This window comes from Salvelinus namaycush, chromosome 16, assembly GCF_016432855.1.
Source record: "Salvelinus namaycush isolate Seneca chromosome 16, SaNama_1.0, whole genome shotgun sequence".
Lineage (NCBI taxonomy): Eukaryota > Metazoa > Chordata > Actinopteri > Salmoniformes > Salmonidae > Salvelinus > Salvelinus namaycush.
This window is the reverse complement of record NC_052322.1, coordinates 35,203,475-35,223,870: the sequence shown is the minus strand read 5'-3', so window position 1 is coordinate 35,223,870 and position 20,396 is coordinate 35,203,475. Positions and strand designations below refer to the sequence as shown.

General features: G+C 46.1%; 1 protein-coding gene across 1 annotated transcript in view; it reads right to left on the bottom strand.

Annotated features, from left to right (window-relative positions):
- Positions 1 to 8,463: 8,463 nt before the first annotated feature.
- The window catches only part of LOC120061648 (metabotropic glutamate receptor 7-like), a 109,862-nt gene continuing 97,929 nt past the window's right edge, over positions 8,464 to 20,396 (bottom strand). The window contains exon 9 of the mRNA XM_039011547.1: positions 8,464 to 8,778. Coding sequence (XP_038867475.1) covers positions 8,464 to 8,778 — 315 coding nt within the window. The remainder of the gene's footprint in view (positions 8,779 to 20,396) is intronic.

Sequence of the window (20,396 nt, the reverse complement as noted above, 5' to 3'; positions counted from 1 at the left end):
AATCAAGTCATTTCTTTAAAAGAAATTAATACACTTCAGAATGATGCTTAAGATCATAGTCATTTCAGAATTTATTTATCTTTTTTTTTGTTTTACATCAAATAGAACAGACATACATTCGCACATGCAATGTGAACAGTTTGTGCTGCTTTTTAATTACCATCCAAAGCCAATTAACATATACTGGATATTTTTGTTGTTGTTATCCAAACATGAAAATACTCTCAGATATTTACAAAAAATATAGATACATTGCTCATCACGCTGACATAGTTATTCATGTTAAAATGATTGATGTCAGTGGATTTCATAAAAACAAAACACATGTGGCAGAGCTTGCTAGTCATGGTGATTCAGTCAAGGTCGAAATTCAACATAATATTCTGTTGAAAAAATGTAAGATCAGGCACAAGGAACTCAGAAGAAACCTCACTTAACTTAAAAACAAACCATGGGCACTGCAAGAGAATATGGCTTTAATGGATATTACAACAACAAAACATTGAAATAAACTGTCCAGTCTTCTTTCTCTCAGGGATTACTTAGACTGACTCCTGAATCAGAGGTTGTTCACATCACTGACTGTTTCAGAGATAAGGGAGCACACTACAGAGGTTCTAAGAACCCACAGTCTGGTTCTAGAACAGATCAGAACAGAACAGCATGGATCAGGGCCCAGTTACGATCCTACAGCTAGCTATCTCTTCATCATTCACTGCTCATATCAAATATCTCCATCCCTCCATTTTTCCTTCCCCCTTCATCTTCCTCTTCAGAAGACAAAAATTATAAAGGTTGACACCATCCACAGTCCTGGAAACCATAGTACTATCTAGGCAGCCTGTCCCTGCCCCTACCCCTGCCAGTCTTCTCTTCCTGTGCTCCCCAGTTATGGTCATCATCCCAGAGTAAGGACACGGAGCATTCCCTGGGAGGCCATTAGATCCTGAGGTTGTTGTAACTCACATATGTTTTCTTCGTAGCTTGACCTGAGAAGCGAGGTAGGTCAAAGATTATAATGATTATAAGATTATTATAACAGTGCAACAAAATACAATAAGCAATGGACAAACATACGCAGACATACAGTGCCTTCAGAAAGTATTCATACCCATTCACTTATTCCACTTTTTGTTGTGTTGCAGCCTGAATTCAAAATTGATTAAATTGATTTTGTTCTCACCCATCTACACACAATAGAAATGTTTGCAAATCTATTGAAAATGAAATACAGAAATATCTAATTTACATAAGAATCAGGTGCATCCAATGTCCTTTGATCATCCTTGAGATGTCATGACAACAGTATTGGAGTCCACCTCTGTTCAATTCAATTGTTTGGACATAATTTATGAAGAAACACACCTGTCTATATAAGGTCCCACAGTTGACTGCATGTCAGAGCAGAAACTATACCATGAAGTCCAAGGCACTGTTCATAGATCTCCGAGATAGAATTGTGATGAGGCATATATCTGGGGAAGGGTGTAAAACAATTTCTAGAGTGTTGAAAGTTTTTAAGACCACAGTGGTCTCCATCATTGGGAAATTGAAGAAATATGGAATTACCCAGACTCTGCCTTGAGCTGGCTGTCGACTAAACTGAGCAACCGGGCAAGAAAGACCTTGGCCAGGGAGGTGACCTTGGCTGAGATGGAAGAACCTGCCAGAATGACAACAATCTCTACAGCACTTCACCAATCTGGGCTTTATGGGAGAGTGGCCAGACAGAAGCCACTCCTGAGAAAAAGACACGACAGCACACCTGGAATTTGCAAAAGGCACAAGAAGCATAGGGCAAAAGGGGCATAGGGCAAAATATTCTGTATTCTGAATGCAAAGCTCTATGACTGGAGAAAAGCAGGCACAGCTCATCACACGTTGAACATCACCCTTACCGTAAAGCACGGTGGTGGCAGCATCATGCTATGGGATGCTTTTCAGTGGCAGGGACTGGTAGACTGGTAAGAATAGAGGGAACAATAAATGGAGCCAAATACAGATTAAATCCTTGATGAGAAACTTCTTTAGAGTGTAAACGACCTTAGACTGGGGTGAAGATTTACGTTCCAACAAAACAATGACCCCAAGCATACGCCAAAGCAATGCTGGGATGACTTCAGAAAAATAATATAAAAGTCCTTGAGTGGCCCAGCCAAAGGCCAGACTTGAATCCCATTGAAAATCTGTGGAAAGACTTGAAGATTGTGGTTCAATGCTGCTCCCTGTCTAACTTAATAGAGCTTGATAAAATCTGCAAGCAAGAATAGGCGAAAATCCCCAAATCCAGATGTGCAAAGCTGATACAGACAGAGTGTTTAAAGACTCAAAGATTTAATCGCCGCCAAAGGTGCTTCTACAAAGTATTGACTTAGGGGTGTGAATACTTACTGTACACCCGACGAACATATAAATGCAACATGTAAAGTGTAGGTCCAATGTTTCATGAGCTGAAATAAAAGATTCCAGAAATGTTCCATACGCACAAAAAGCTGATTCCTCAACAACAAAAAATCACATATTTGTTTACATCCCTTTTAGTGAGCATTTCTCCTTTGCCAAGATAATACATCCACCTGACATGTGTGGTATATCAAGAAGTTGATTAAATAGCATGATCCTTACACTGGTGCACCTTGTGCTTGGGGACAATAAAAGGCCACTCTAAAATGTTCTGTTTTGTCACACAACACACATTTTTGAGGAAGTGTGCAATTGGCATGCTGACTGCAGAAATGTCCAACAGAGCTGTTGACAGATAATTTAATGTCCATTTCTCTACCATAAGCCGTCTCCAACGTCGTTTTAGAGATTTTGGCGGTACGTCCAACCAGCTTCACAACCGCAGACCACGTGTAACCACGCTAACCCAGGATCTCAATATCCGGCTTCTTCACCTGCAGAGTCGTCTGAGAACAGCCACCCGTACAGCTGATGCAACTGAGGAGTATTTCTGTCTGTATTAAAGCCCTTATGTGGGGGGAAAAAACGTATTCTGATTGGCTGGGCCTGGCTCCCAAGTGGGTGGGCCTATGGCCTCATCGTAAGCCAACAAAATGTGAAATAAGTCAAGGGGTATGAATACTTTCTGAAGGCAGTGTAAATAGAGAAGACATAAAGTACATGCATAATATATAAATACCCTGCAACTCTATCATACATTCATGCATTGCATGTGAACGTGCACCGTTAATAATCGTTGCACAATCTCTGTCTGGTTTAGTGCATTGTTTAATTTCAGCAACACCCCTGAGTCAAACTCTCTATTTTCAGATACTAACTAGCGATGCAACAACACAAATACCACACAAGTGGGCACCTAACAAATGCTAGGGCATTTGATGTGATCCCTGTCTCTACATTGCCATGGAAACGGACCTCAACTTTGCTGATCACCAAGGTAGGTACAATGGTATGTCTGTGTTGGGTACTGCACTACTCCACCTATGCAGTGTTCTCTCCTGTTTAATGGAGGTCGATGCACATTGCGTTTCTTAAAGCAGAGAAATACTCTACACGACCAAAAGTATGTGGACACATGCTCATCGAACATCTTATTCCAAAATCATGGGCATTAATATAGAATTGGTGCCCCCTTTGTTGCTATAACAGCCTCCACTCTTCTTGGAAGGCTTTCCACTAGATGTTGGAACATTAATGCGAGGACTTGCTTCCATTCAGCCACAAGAGCATTAGTGAGGTCTGAAGTTGGGCGATTAGGCCTGGCTCGCAGTCGACGTTCCAATTCATCTCAAAGGTGTTCGACGGGGTTGAGGTCAGGGCTCTGTGCAGGCCAGTCAAGTTCTTCCACACCGATTTAGACAAACCATTTCTGTATGGACCTCGCTTTGTGCATGGGGGCATTGTCATGCTGAAACAGGAACGGGTCTTTCCTAAACTGTTGCCACAAAGTTGGAAGTACAGAATCGTCTAGAATGTCATTGTACGCTGTAGCATTAAGATTTCCCTTCACCAGAACTAACGGGCCTAGCCTGAACCATGAAAAACAGCTCCAGACCATTATTCCTCCTCCACCAAACTTTACCGTTGGCACTATGCATTCGGGCAGGTAGCGTTCTCCATGGTATCCGCCAAACACAGATCTGTCCATTGGACTGCCAGACGGTGAAGCGTGATTCATCACTCTAGAGAACACGTTTCCACTGCTCCAGAGTCCAATGGCGGCGAGCTTTACACAACTCCAGCTGACACTTGGCATTGGGCATGGTGATCTTAGGCTTATATGCGGCTGCTCGGACATGGAAACCCATTTCATGAAGCTCACGATGACCAGTTATTGTGCTGACGTTGTTTCCAGAGGCATTTTGGAACTCGATAGTGAGTGTTGCAACCGAGGACAGCTCAGCACTCAGCGGTCCAATTCTGTGAGCTTGTGGCCTACCACTTCGCGGCTGAGCCATGGTGGAAGTTTCCACTTCACAATAACAGCACTTACAGTTGACCGGGGCAGCTCTAGCAGGGCAGATATTTGTGGAACTAACTTGTTGGAAAGGTGGCATCCTATGACGGTGCCACGTTGAAAGTCACTGACCTCTTCAATAAAGCCATTCTTCTGCCAATGTTTGTCTTTGGAGATTGCATGGCTGTGTGCTTGATTTGATACACCTGTCAGCAACGGGTGTAGCTGAATTAGCCAAATCCACTAATTTGAAGAGGTGTCCACATACTTTTTTTTATATATAGTGTAGCTCTGTAAACTTTTTTTCTTACTGCTCTAAATCTTGCCATGGTGACCAACTCCCATGGGTTATGCAATTAAAGTCCTACCACTTCCTTCCAGACTTATTTTGTAGTCTTGGCCAGTGACTATGATGAATAAAACATGTGGAGATGTACAACATGCTTTTGCAGTCTTAGCTGTATATGTGTGCAGTTGGTCAAAAAAGTTTATATTTTCAAGAAGAAAGCTATGATTTTGTTTGTGTGTGTGTGAGTGTGTTATTGTGTTTTTGGTTTTACTATCTTTGTGGGGACCAGAAGTCAGTACAAGGGGGGACATTTCGCTGAGCCACACAAGGAAAAAGGCAATTTTAGGCTTAGGTGTTAGTTTAGATTTAGATTTGGAATGGTAATCAATTGTTTGGTCCCCACAAGGATAGTAAAACAAATGTGTTTGTGGCACCCATGGGTACAATTTCCCTTGTCATGGTATTGATTGATTTGTCATAATACAAAAATGTACCTACAAATCGTTAATTCTCCACACATGCCTGATGTGGTCAATATATACTTGCTCATAATCACTGCCGGGACAGAGAGGAGACATCGCCAATATTTCTAAATTACAGGGCAAATCCTTACATCTCTGTAAGGGACAGTCATAGAGATATTTTGACTAATATCGATAGTGATGTCCTGTAGAATCTTCAGAGCTACTAATTCTCTTACTTAATAACTCTAAATCATTATGAGTCAGATCAGTCAGAGGGGATCCCTCCTGAAAGGTACTATTTGGTACTTTGACGGTTATAGGGGCTGATGTACATTACTGATGTGAATTTATATACATGACCTCCCCTGAACTGTGGCTCCACAGTTCAGGGGAGGTCATGTATATAAATTCACCATTAATAAATGTCACTTCCACTGCTGCTAAAAGAGAAGGGTGAGGGGAGGAGAGAGGAAGCAAGAAGAGAGGAGAGGAAGCGAGGCGACATGCGTGTAGGGAGACAGAAGGTTAGAGACGCACAGAGCAGATAACACAGTGAACTTTTGGGAGGGCCTCTCGGAGATGAGCCCCGTTCGGGCTCTGCTTGGGGAATTTGGATGCGCTGCTACCACAGCTGTTGAGGTTGTCCCCCCTACGCAGTGTGTTCGCTCCACAAGCCACATGTGTGACTGGCAGAGAGACGCCATCCTGATGACACAAGCACTCTCCCACTCACTCTCCCACTCACTCACACACACACACACACACACACACACACACACACACACACACACACACACACACACACACACACACACACACACACACACACACACACACACACACACACACACACACACACACACACACACACACACACACACTCCAGCTCATTACACAGATGACAATGACAATCACAGGACGTTAGGAATAGCTGTCATATCAGAGCCGGAATTGAGAGAAGGCCAGCACCTGTTGATGACGTGCGGTGTGTGCCAGGTGATTAGTAGAGATGGAGAAAATAAGGCCGATGGGAACCGTGATGTGTTACCATGGCCTGTCAATCATTTCTTGATTTAGTCTAGAAAAATGAGGCGAGCATGGAGATAGTATAGGGCGATTTAAACTGGCTTACGTTAATCCTGTCCATCACAGGTACAGTTAGGTCCAAAATGATTGGCACACTTGATAAAGATGAGCAAGAAAAATTAGCAAAAGACTATGTATATTTTATATTAATACAACTGCTCAGAGCAGTTGTATTAGGTGTTCAGGAGTCTTATGGCTTGGGGGTAAAAACTGTTTAGAAGCCTCTTGGACCTAGACTTGGCGCTCCGGTACCACTTGCCATGCGGTAGCAGAGAGTACCGTCTATGACTAAAGTGGCTGGAGTCTTTGAAAATTTTTAGGGCCTTCCTCTGACACTGCCTGCTATAGAGGTCCTGGATGGCAGGAAGCTTAGCCCCACCGATGTACTGGGCCGTTCACACTACCCTCTGTAGTGCCGTGCGGTCGGAAGCCGAGCAGTTGCCACACCAGGCAGTGATGAAACCAGTCAGGATGCTCTCGATGGTGCAACTGTAGAACCTTTTGAGGATCTGAGGACCCATGCCAAATCTTTTCAGTCTCCTGAGGGGGAATAAGTTTTGTCGTGCCCTCTTCACGACTGTCTGGGTGTGCCTGCACCGGAGGGCCAGTTGTCCGGACCTCTGGCAGTCTCTATGGGGGTGCCACAGGGTTCAATTCTCGGGCCGACTCTCTTTGTATACATCAATGATGTCGCTCTTGCTGCTGGTGATTCTCTGATCCACCTCTATGCAGACGACACCATTCTGTATACTTCTGGCCCTTCTTTGGACATTGTGTTAACTAACCTCCAGATGAGCTTCAATGCCATACAACTCTCCTTCCATTACCTCCAACTGCTCTTAAATGCAAGTAAAACTAAACGCATGCTTTTCAACCGATCGCTGCCCGCATCTGCCCGCCCGTCCAGCATCACTACTCTGGACGGTTCTGACTTAGAATATGTGGACAACTACAAATACCTAGGTGTCTGGCTAGACTGTAAACTCTTCTTCCAGACTCACATTAAGCATCTCCAATCCAAAATTAAATCTAGAATCGGCTTCCTATTTCGCAACAAAGCATACTTCACTCATGATGCCAAACATACCCTCGTAAAACTGCCCATTCTACCGATCCTCGACTTCGGCGATTTCATTTACAAAATAGCCTCCGACACTCTACTCAACAAATTGGATGCAGTCTATCACAGTGCCATCCGTTTTGTCACCAAAGCCTCATATACTACCCACTGAAACTTAGCCGCAAGTGGATCTTCCAGTAAGACAATAACCCAAAGCACACATCAAAATCCACAAACAAATTGCTAATTGACCACAAAATCAACATTTTGCAATGGCCATCTCAGTCTCTGGACTTGAACCGCATTGAAAACCTGTGGTTTGAATTGATGAGGGCAGTCCATATGTGCAGACAAAGGATATCAAGGATCTGGAAGGATGCTGTATGGATGACTGGTCTAAGATCTTCAACCTAATGATGTTCTCATTATGAAAACCATCAAACCCACTGCACCACACAAGCAGTAGTGCAGTGTGGTGTCAACGACACACAGTCGGTGTCACAGATTACCTTTCCTCATTTACCAGTCTTCAACACAGACCTCCTGTGCTCTTAGATACCAGCTACACAACAGACAAAGCCACCCATATTGGTCTTGTCTTGGTCTCTGCTAATCTAAGGCTAATTTATGCATTTAACTAGATAACCATTAATTAAGCAATCAGAGATGATCCCCCAAGACCAGTGGACCTATACTATAGCACCCCACATCATATGACCGGAATGTGAATTATACCACTGACACAATATGCGACTGGAATGAGATGGGGAAGGATTAGACAGTGATGTCATAAATCTCAATCTTCTTCAGGAAGTCAGTTTACACTGGGAGTCAGAACGGCAGAGCCAATGAATAGGACTGAATGGCTGGCTCCCATGTGCACTTCCTGATGTCTTTGATTAAGTCATCTCTGTCTAATACCTCGTTATCTCAATCTAGGCACAACGGGCTATGCTGCGTGACTGACTCATGGTAAGCAGGGTTCTCACTGCTCTCAGTATGTGTCATGGGATGTAACATATACCATGGAGTTACATGTACAGTACACAGTAACTAGGAATATATTTTTTAAATTTGAAACAGTTTGTGCTGCTTCTTCCACTACTACAGATACTACATAGTAGTTATATGGTCAGTAATTTTTTTATTTAACAAAGTAGTTACAGAATACGTTAATGGCCATGTTGTGTGACTCACTCATGGGGTCGGTGGGTGCGGTGGGCAGGTTTTCACACAACTCGGTCTTGGCCTCTCCATTGGGCCTCTCGCTGGGCTTCACAGAGATGCGGGAGGACATGGTGGCGGCGGTGACCATGGCCTTGAAGCTCCTCTTCCTCTTCTGGACATTGAGCTCCGGGTGGAAGATGATGACGTAGACCTTGGGCATGTAGAGCATCCCGAGAGCTACAGATGCACTGAGGTTCATAGAGATGGTGAGGGTGGTTGTCTGGATGTACAGCTGTGGAGGAAGGGAGAAAGAAGATGGACGAAGAGAGAGAGAGAGAGAGAGCGAGAGAGAGAGAGCGAGAGAGAGAGAGAGAGAGAGGGAGAAGCAACATTAATTAGAATGTACTCTCATATAGTAAAACCGCCCCATAGCCCTTATCAAGCACTTATCTACAGGCGGTCAGGTCTATGCCTGTGGAGGGAAATGGACAGAGAAAAGAGCCACACCATTGTACTGTACTGTTATAACACTGATCACCCACTTCCATAGCTGTTAGACTCTGTTAGACTTATTGGCTATAGGGTGGTCTGGCTACACTACTGGGGAGAGAAGAGCTCTCACAGCACTTACCCCTATCTACAGGTTGGGCTTGATGTAAGGCTGAGGGAGAGAGGGAAGAGCAGAACCTATCATGGTCATACCCCAGAGATCTTGTAGGTGGTCTTGATGGATTTCAATGTAATCACTGAGAGAAATTGGCCTTGCCTACTGTAAAGCAAAAAGAGCAACACATTAATTTATCATGCATTGCTCCATGAGTGGTCTGGGTGTGTGCATTCTGATGCTGTGGGGGAAAATATCAATCCAACCACTCGTACTCCCATAGCATTTATTCAAATCAAATCAAAGTTTATTGGTCGTGTACACAGATTTGCAGGTGCAAGTGAAATGCTTATGTTACTAGCTCCAACGGTGCAGTAGAATGTCCTATGTTCCTAGCTCCAACAGTGCAGTAGAATGTATTTTGTTCCTAGCTCCAACAGTGCAGTAGAATGTCTTATGTTACTAGCTCCAACAGTGCAGTAGAATGTCTTATGTTACTAGCTCCAACAGGGCAGTAGAATGTCTTATGTTACTAGCTCCAACAGTGCAGTAGAATGTCTTATGTTACTAGCTCCAACAGTGCAGTAGAATGTCTTATGTTACTAGCTCCAACAGTGCAGTAGAATGTCTTATGTTACTAGCTCCAACAGGGCAGTAGAATGTCTTATGTTACTAGCTCCAACAGTGTAGTAGAATGTCTTATGTTAGTAGCTCCAACAGTGCAGTAGAATGTCTCTCAAATACAATACAAATACACAAATAATCTAAAATCTAAACAATAATCTAAAGACTAAACACCTCCCTCTGCAACTGGATCTTGGACTTCCTGACGGGCCGCCCCCAGGTGGTAAGGGTAGGTAACAACACATTTGCCACACTGATCCACAACACAGGGGCCCCTCAGGGGTTCGTGCTCAGTCCCCTCCTGTACTCCCTGTTCACTCATGACTGTACGGCCAGGCACTACTCCAACACCATCATTCAATTTGCTGATGACACAACAGTGGTAGACCTGATCACCGACAACATCGAGACAGCATATAGGGACGTCAGAGACCTGGCCGTGTGGTGCCAGGACAACAACCTCTCCCTCAACGTGATCAAGACATTTACATTTACATTTTACATTTTGACAAAGGAGATGATTGTGGACTACAGGAAAAAGAGGACCGAGCACGCCCCCATTCTCATCGACGGGGCTGCAGAAAAGCAGGTTGAGAGCTTCAAGTTCCTTGGCGTCCACATCACCAACAAACTAACAGTCGTGAAGAGGGCACGACAAAACCTATTCCCCTTCAGGAGACTGAAAAGATTTGGCATGGGTCCTCAGATTCTCAAAAGGTTCCACAGTTGCACCATCATCCTGACTGGTTGTATCACTGCCTGCTATGGCAACTGCTCGGCCTCCGATTGCAAGGCGCTACAGAGGGTAGGGCGAACGGCCAAGTACATCACTGGGGCCAAGCTTCCTGCCATCCAGGACCTCTATACCAGGCGGAGTCAGAGGAAGGACCTAAAAATTGTCAATGACTCCAGCCACCCTAGTCATAGATGGTTCTCTCTGCTACCACACGGCAAGCGGTACCGGAGAGCCAAGTCTAGGTCCAAGGGGCTTCTAAACAGCTTCTACCTCCAAGCCATAAGACTCCTGAACATCTAGTCAAATGTTTACCCAGACTATTCACATCCCCCCCCCCCCCTCTCCACACCACTGCCACTCTCTGTTGTCATCTATGCATAAGTCACTTTAATTAACTCTACCTATGTGTACATACTACCTCAACTAACCGGTGCCCCCGCACATTGACTCTGTAACGGCACCCCCCTGTATATATTGTTATTTTTTACTGCTCCTCTTTAATTACCTGTTACTTTTATCTCTTATTCTTATCCGTGTTTTTTGAAACTGCACTGTCGGTTAGGGGCTCGCTCGTAAGTAAGCATTTCACTGTCTACACCTGTTGTATTCGACGTATGTGACTAATACAATTTGATTAGATTTGAAATGACAGAACGAGTCCAATTAACAATCCAGAGTACTGTAAATAAATATTTGTTTTCTCAAAAAGGTAAGTGTAAAAATGATTTACACCCCTAAAGATTCGTATAAATAAAGTAGTCAAAAGTTCAGTGTTTGGTCTCATATTTCTAGCATGCAATGATTACATCAAGCTTGTAACTCTACATACTTGTTTGGATGCATTTGCTGTTTGTTTTGGTAGTGTTTCAGATTATTTTGTGCCCAGTAAAAATGAATGGTAAATAATGTGTTGTCTCATTTAAAAAAAATTTTTTTTTGTACTTTTATTGTAAATAAGAATAGAATATGTTTCTAAACACTTCTACATTAATGTGGATGCTATCATGATTAAGGATAGTCCTGAATAAAAGTTGCAAATGCACAAATATCATAACCCCCAAGACATGCTAACCTCCCCTTGTCACGTTCCTGACCTTATTTCCTTTATTTTGTCTTTGTTTAGTATGGTCAGGGCGTGAGATGGGGTGGGCATTCTATGTTATGAGTTTCTATGTTGGGTTCAATGTATTAGCCTGATATGGTTCTCAATTAGGGGCAGGTGTTTTACGTTTCCTCTGATTGAGAACCATATTAAGGTAGGCTGTTCTCACTGTTTGTTTGTGGGTGATTGTTCCTGTGTCAGTGTTTGTACCACACGGGACTGTTTCGTTCGTTCGTTCGTTCGTTCGTTCGTTCGTTCGTTCGTTTGTGTGTGTGTGTGTGTGTTCCGTTCCGTCCTGTTCGTGCGTTCATGTGTTTTGTTCTCAAGTTCAGGTCTGTTCACGTCGTTTGTTATTTTGTAGTTTGTTCAAGTGTTTTTCGTCTTCGTTTAAATAAACGTGATTATGTCTTTAAACTACGCTGCATATTGGTCCGATCCTTGCTCCTCTTCAGATGAGGAGAAAGACGAGCGTTACACCCCTGGTATAGTAATAGGGAGAGGTTAGTTAGAATGTCTTGGAGGTATGATATTTGTGCGTCTAACTTTCTCACTTATCATTATTCACGATTCATTAAGGACTATCCTTAATCAAGCCATTGTATTATTTCAAATCCAAAGTGCTGGAGTACAAAGCCAAAACAACATAAAATGTGTCACTGTCCGAAAACTTTTGGAGCTCACTGTATATTAGACACTTGCCTACTCTCCATAGTGTACTGTATGTATCAGCAGTAACTAGCAGTTTCTTCAGTATTGCATGACTCACTTATCGCCTCTCCACTGCAATAGCTGATGTATATTGAGCTTTCTGGCGCAAAATGGATGCTGTAGCATCACGCATGTGGATGTTAAATGGATGCTGTAGCATCACGCATGTGGATGTTAAATGGATGCTGTAGCATCACGCATGTGGATGTTAAATGGATGCTGTAGCATCACGCATGTGGATGTTAAATGGATGCTGTAGCATCACGCATGTGGATGTTAAATGGATGCTGTAGCATCACGCATGTGGATGTTAAATGGATGCTGTAGCATCACGCATGTGGATGTTAAATGGATGCTGTAGCATCACGCATGTGGATGTTAAATGGATGCTGTAGCATCACGCATGTGGATGTTAAATGGATGCTGTAGCATCACGCATGTGGATGTTAAATGGCGTTATAACTTCTCTCATCTCACTCCTTGGTGAACCTTGACCTAGAAAAAGTGAATTAGCAAATGTGACTCTTTATCTCTCTGAACTCTCAGCACCTTTAGATTAGTCATTGGACTGTCCTCGGCCTGACTGAGGTATTTAACTGTACATTTAAGAAAATTACGATTAAGCTCAACAAGACGGACACCATAACACCATTCATACTTGAATTTTCAAACACTCTGAGCTTGCATAACCTTTAATCAGGCTATAATTTCAGTTTGTTCTGAATTATGTAACCGTATTCTTAGAAGGCAATCATTGTTCAAGCAGCTATGTAGTTCACATACCCGCAAGAGGCACTTGTTTCCTTCAAGAGTCTTAGATTAGGCTGAAACACGTAAGAGGGCACATATCTGTGTTTGAAGAGCAGTCCATGAAAAATCTACTTAAAACTGAGCTATGGTACTTAAAATATTGAAATGCCACTTATTTTCTGACACCCTGTAGTGAGGGAGATACAGTAGTAAATATCTGTATGGCAGTAAAACTGACTGAATCTGTATGAGAGGAAATGTCACCATTTGCATAGTGTTTTCCTCAGCAAATGGCACCAGCCATGGTAACGCCTTGCACACATTCTACACAGACATTTACATGCCAGTCATGGCTTTTTCGTCTGATCTCGGCAACTCATTCAAATACCAACATTATCAACATCATCTCTCTCTCTCCACTCTCTTTCCTTCTTTCTCTCTCTCTCTTTCTCTGCGGAGCGACATCAGAGCGAGAGATCTGTCTCACCATGCATTAATAACCGAACGAATATCATGGTGCTCATACAGTATCAATGCCTTTTGTTCCACACCATTAGAAACAGAAGACAATGGAATTGTTGCACGTATTTTCCCGATTGCGTTGCTGTCAATTTACAGCGTGTGTAATTGGGTATATTGATCAAACCCTGCAGTGTTCCATGCATTATAATTGCTCATCACCAGAGGATCTCCACCGCTAGCTATGTTTCCATGTCTGGTATCCATAGCAACACCATCACCATCACCACACAGAGTTTGGTGCGAGCTATTAAAACACTGCTAAAATAAGCTTGTAATGAGACTATCTACTGCATTGCTGACCCTATCAGAGATTCATTGACTATGTAAGAGACCTGATTTCTCTACAGTAGCCCACAAGAAGTGTAAGAGGCATACACGTACACACACATACGTATGCACATGCGCATACAAATACACTAACACGCACCGTTATTGGTAGTTAGCTGCCCAAGCTCTTGTAACACAGACAGGGTTCTTTAGAGTGCTTCAGTGGGAGCTTGAGCCAAATTCGCATCCCTCTCACACACCACAGGAATGCTAAGCTTGTCACAGAGCATGTATAATGAATTCCTATTGCTTTAACATAAATAAATACATGAAGCCAATTTCCCAACTGCTTGGCAACTCTCTATTTATAGCTGCAGTAATGATTTATTAAGATAATCATCAGGAATCAAATGACTGAGTCTGAATTTTAACTTCTCAATGACACGCATCGTCAAACGCCAACATACAGATAACAGGGAAGCAAACCGTCAACAGCCTTCTATCTGCACAGACAAAAATCTGGGGAAGGTTTTTAGATAATTATACCCACGGGATGTACAGCACAAGCAATTTAGTCTGGTATAAATTGGGGATCATAAATGCACACAGAGATAAAGACACCATTCAGTAGAGTTACAATTAGGATGCTCTCCTGCCCTGTTGGAAAACACCTTCAATAATGGATCTGGGGGATTTGCATTGTCCTCTCATCTACCTGCAAGTCTCTTGTTGTTTTGGGGTAGCCTACTTTTTCAGTCAGATCAGGAGGAAGTGTATGCTGCTGCTCTGGGGACCCTTCCTCTCTGCTCATGAATGGTCCTATCATAGACTGTCTGACTGGCTGTCTTTCGCATGCTGTAAATGCATGGGCTAATGACACTGGCACAGAGATGACATTTTGGGATATTACAGGAGGTGATCAAACATCAGCCTTGTTAGGCTGTAAGTGTAAAAAAAAAAATACAGTCAGAAGATCTAGACTGCCATAAATGTGATTGGAATATAGCTGTTTGTTTAACACGCCAAAAACTGTAGTATACTCAACGGCTATGTCTATTTATATGATTGTGAAGTGCTGTAGCACTTGGATATACTGACTTGATGCAACAACAACAAAATAAGAATGTCACACACCGGATAGGTGCAGTGAAATGTGTTGTTTTACAGCAATGGTAATATGGCACCCCTGGAACAAATTAGGGTTAAGTCCCTTGCTCAAGAGTATATCAACAGATTTTTAATCTTCTCGGCTAGGGTGTTCAAACCAGCAACCGTTTCGGTTACTGGACTAACGCTCTAACCACTAACTTGCCACCCATGCACTTTAGGCTACTTACAATATAGTTGTTATCGTCATGTGCTCAGCTTAATGCATCCTTTAAGGTTGCCCTCTTGGCCTGGTATTATCTTGTTAAAAAGATATCCCTCCTTTAAGAACATATTCTCAATCTCTAACCACTATAATAAGGCTAGAGCTTAATTTAATGCCCCTGCTTCCCACAGTTCTCCTTCTGTTGATTGTAAAATGTTGGTGTGCATTGAATGCTGTTCAAGGTTCTAGATATGCAAACTCAGGCAGAGACAGTAAGCATCCAAAGTACAGTATCAATTCAGGAAGGCAAAGTGCCTTGACAAAGAAAATGCCAAGTCTAATTCTTGTCAAATTTGCTAAAAGACAACCGTATTGCAGACTGTGTCGTTTTTCTGCCCCTAAAGTTGGGAGGATATGCTTCAACGCTTCTTGCCTTAACCACGTAATCTAACTTGGCAACTTGCCCTGACTTTAAGAAGTTCACATTTGCACAAGTGCCATTTTACAAGACTTGAACTGCTTGTTAAGACGTGTTGAGGTAAAGAAGTTTGATTTAACACAAGTTTCCTTTTCCGAGTGAGGTTAACCTGTCACGAATCCCGCCGAAGATGGTGCCTCTTCCTGTTCGGGCGGCGCTCGGCGGTCGTCGTCACCGGCCTACTAGCTGCCATCGATTCTATTCTTTTTGTTTCTGTTAGTTTGGGCTGATTGGGTGCACCCGTTTTGAGTTTAGTTTTGTGGGTAGGCTATTTAAGGGCAGTAAGCCCGCTGGCTTTTGTGCGGGCTTGTTTCTCTGTTATTTGGTGTTGGATTGTATTGTGGATTTATTATTTTTTCTGGACAGTTCAGTCCTGTGTTTTGGACTCGTATTTTCATGCGCCCGTGTGTTTAGGGCATGATCGTTTTTCCCTGTCTACTGGAAAATAAATCCACGTTCTTGAATCCCTGCTCTCTGCGCTTGACTCCTCCACCCAGTACTCCTAGCAGCTCTGACAGAAGCCCGCACCAAAGCCATGGAGTCAGCAGAAGCAGCGACCACCCCTCTCCCAACTATGGAGGAGCGCGTCCATCATCATACAGCTGTCCTTCATCGTATCGGGTCAGCGATGGACCAGATGATGGAGAGGATGGAACGATGGGAGAGGAGTGGTCTCCCGACGCCCCCTTCAGCTCCTCTGCAGACGACACAACCCACTCCTCCAGTGTCATCGGCTGGGACCAGCACATTGCGTCTCACCCCCCCGAGGGAGTACGATGGAGCAGCGGCTGGTTGCCAGGGATTTCTGCTCCAGCTTGAGCTCTACCTGGCTACCGTGCGTCCGACTCCCTCGGGTGAGGAGAGTGTAAGCCTCCTTGTCTCTTGTTTGTCGGGTAGGGCCCTGGACTGGGCCAACTACCTGGAGTTCACCCGCCGGTTTCGAGCGGTGTTCGACCACCCACCGGAGGGCCGAGCGGCGGGTGAGCGTCTGTTCCACCTCAGACAGGAGACGAGGAGCGCCCAGGATTTCGCTTTAGAGTTCCGGACCTTGGCTGCTGGTGCGGGGTGGAATGACAGGGCCTTAATAGACCATTACCGTTGCAGCCTCCGGGAGGACGTCCGCCGGGAGCTAGCTTGTCGGGACACCACACTCTCCCTCGATGAACTGATAGACATGTCGATCCGACTAGATAACCTTCTAGCTGCCCGCGGGCGTTCAGAGGGGGTCCTGTCAATTCCACCTCCCAGCCCTCCCGCTCCAACTCCGATGGAGTTGGGAGGAGCTGCATCTAGGGGGACCGGAGGAGGTGGCTCCTCTTGCACCTACTGTGGCCGGAGAGGACACACTTCGGACCGGTGCTGGAGGAGTCCATCTGGGAGTCGGGATGGCAGGCGGAATACTCCTCGGCCACCCCAGGTGAGTAGGCACAAGACTCACCCAGAGCTCCCTGTTGGTCACATGTTTTTGGTAATTTTTTTCCCTGCGTTTTTACCCTCTCTTCAGCATAAGGCGCTAGTCGACTCAGGCGCAGCTGGGAGTTTTATGGATCGCGGACTCGCCCGTAAGTTGGGTATTCCGCTGGTGCAGATAGACCCACCTTTTCCCGTGCACTCCCTAGATAGCCGACCGTTAGGGTCAGGGCTGGTCAGGGAGGCCACGATTCCGCTGGACATGGTAACCCAGGGGGATCATAGGGAGCAGATCAGTTTTTACCTTATTGATTCACCTGGTTTTCCAGTAGTGTTGGGGGTTCCCTGGCTAGCCATTCACAATCCCCTCATTTCCTGGAGACAGGGAGCTCTTCAGGGGTGGTCAGATGAGTGTTCAGGTAGGTGTGTGGGAGTTTCCATCGGTGCCACGTCGGTGGAGAGTCCAGACCAGGTTTCCACTGTGCGCATTCCCCCAGAATATGCCGATTTGGCTATCGTTTTTAGTAAGAAAAAAGCGACCAAATTACCACCTCATCGACGGTGGGATTGCATGATAAACCTCCAGGAGAACGCTGCACTTCCCAGGAGTCACGTGTACCCATTGTCACAGGAGGAGACGTTGGCTATGGAGACATATGTCACGGAAGCTCTGGGACAAGGGTTCATTCGGCCCTCCATGTCACCCGCCTCCTCAAGTTTCTTTTTTGTGAGAAAAAAGGAGGGAGGACTGCGTCCGTGCATTGATTATCGAGGTCTAAATTCAATCACAGTGGGATTTAGTTATCCACTACCTCTCATCGCTACGGCGATGGAATCATTCCACGGAGCGCGTTTTTTCACAAAACTGGACCTCAGGAGCGCGTATAATCTGGTGCGTATTCGGGGAGGAGACGAGTGGAAAACAGCGTTTAGTACCACATCAGGCCACTATGAGTACCTCGTCATGCCGTATGGGTTGAAGAATGCTCCAGCCGTCTTCCAATCCTTTGTAGATGAGATTCTCAGGGACTTGCAGGGGCAGGGTGTGGTAGTATATATTGATGACATCTTGATCTATTCTGCCACACGCGCCGCGCATGTCTCCCTGGTGCGCAGGGTGCTTGGGCGACTGCTGGAGCATGACCTATACGTCAAGGCTGAGAAATGTGTGTTCTCCAAACCAGCCGTTTCCTTCCTGGGTTATCGCATTTCCACCTCGGGGGTGGTGATGGAGTGTGACCGCGTTAACGCCGTGCGTAATTGGCCGACTCCGACCACGGTAAAGGAGGTGCAGCGGTTTTTAGGGTTTGCCAATTACTACTGGAGGTTTATCCGGGGTTTTGGCCAAGTGGCGGCGCCCATTACCTCACTGCTGAAGGGGGGGCCGGTGCGTCTACGGTGGTCGGCCGAGGCAGATGGAGCCTTCAACCAGTTGAAGGCAAGGTTTACTGAGGCTCCCGTGTTGGCGCATCCGGACCCTTCGTTAGCGTTCATAGTGGAGGTGGATGCGTCCGAGGCTGGTGTTGGAGCCGTGCTATCACAGCGCTCGGGCACGCCACCGAAGCTCCGTCCCTGTGCTTTCTTTTCTAAGAAGCTGGGTCCGGCGGAGCGAACTATGATGTGGGAGACCGGGAGTTACTAGCTATGGTAAAAGCCCTGAAGGTGTGGAGACACTGGCTTGAGGGGGCTAAATACCCTTTCCTCATCTGGACTGACCACCGCAATCTGGAGTATATCCGAGAGGCGAAGAGACTGAATCCGCGTCAAGCTAGGTGGGCCATGTTCTTTACTCGCTTTAGATTTACGATCTCTTACCGACCAGGTTCCCTCAACACTAAGGCCGACGCGCTGTCTCGTCTCTATGACACGGATGACCGGCCCATCGATCCGACTCCCATCCTTCCAGCCTCTTGTCTGGTGGCCCCGGTGGTATGGGAGGTGGACGCGGACATCGAGCGGGCGTTGAGGGTAGAACCTGTGCCGTCCCAGTGTCCGACTGGCCTTAGGTACGTACCGCTTGGTGTCCGTGATCGATTGATTCGGTGGGCTCACACACTACCTTCTTCGGGTCATCCGGGGATTGAGAGGACAGTGCGGGGTCTTAGGGGGAAATACTGGTGGCCCACCTTGGCTAAGGACGTGAGACTCTATGTCTCCTCCTGCTCGGTATGCGCACAGAGTAAGGCTCCTAGGCACCTGCCGAGAGGGAAGTTACAACCCCTCCCGGTTCCACAACGGCCATGGTCTCATCTATCGGTAGATTTTCTTACTGATCTTCCCCCGTCTCAGGGGAACACTACCGTTCTGGTCGTTGTGGATCGGTTTTCTAAGTCCTGTCGTCTCCTTCCATTGCCTGGTCTCCCTACGGCCCTACAGACTGCGGAGGCTCTATTTACCCACGTCTTCCGGCACTACGGGGTGCCGGAGGACATCGTATCTGATCGAGGTTCCCAGTTCACGTCCCGGGTGTGGAGGGCGTTTATGGAGCGTCTGGGGGTCTCGGTCAGCCTTACCTCTGGGTATCACCCTGAAAGTAATGGGCAGGTGGAAAGAGTGAACCAGGAAGTGGGTAGGTTTCTGAGGTCGTATTGCCAGGACCGGCCAGGAGAATGGGCGAGGTACGTCCCGTGGGCAGAGTTGGCCCAGAACTCACTCCGCCACTCCTCAACTAACATGTCGCCATTTGAATGCGTACTGGGGTACCAGCCGGTCCTGGCTCCGTGGCATCAGAGCCATACCGAAGCTCCTGCGGTGGAGGAGTGGGTACAGCGCTCTAGGGAGACCTGGCGGGCAGTCCAGGACTCTCTCAGGCAGGCCAGTGAACGGCAGAAGAAGAGCGCTGACCGCCACCGCCGTGAGGCCCCTGTGTTCACACCAGGGGACAGGGTCTGGCTCTCGACCCGAAACCTGCCCCTCCGCCTGCCCTGCCGGAAGCTGGGGCCGCAGTGTGTGGGGCCATTTAAAGTCCTGAGGAGGATAAACGAGGTGTGTTATAGATTGCAACTCCCTTCTTACTATCGCATTAACCCCTCGTTTCATGTGTCTCTCCTCAGGCCGGTGGTAGCTGGTCCCCTTCAGGAAGGTGAGGTACCGGAGGTCCCTCCGCCCCCTCTGGATATCGAGGGGTCCCCGGCGTACACAGTACGAGCTATTCTGGACTCGAGACGCCGGGTGAGGGGCCTGCAGTACCTCGTTGACTGGGAGGGGTACGGTCCGGAGGAGAGGTGCTGGGTACCGGGGAGAGACATTTTAGATCCTTCCCTCTTGGTTGATTTCCACCGTCGCCACCCGGATTGTCCTGTGCCTCGCCCTCCGGGTCATCCTCGAGGCCGGGGTCGGCGCGCTTCGGGAGCCGCGCGTCAGAGGGGGGGTACTGTCACGAATCCCGCCGAAGATG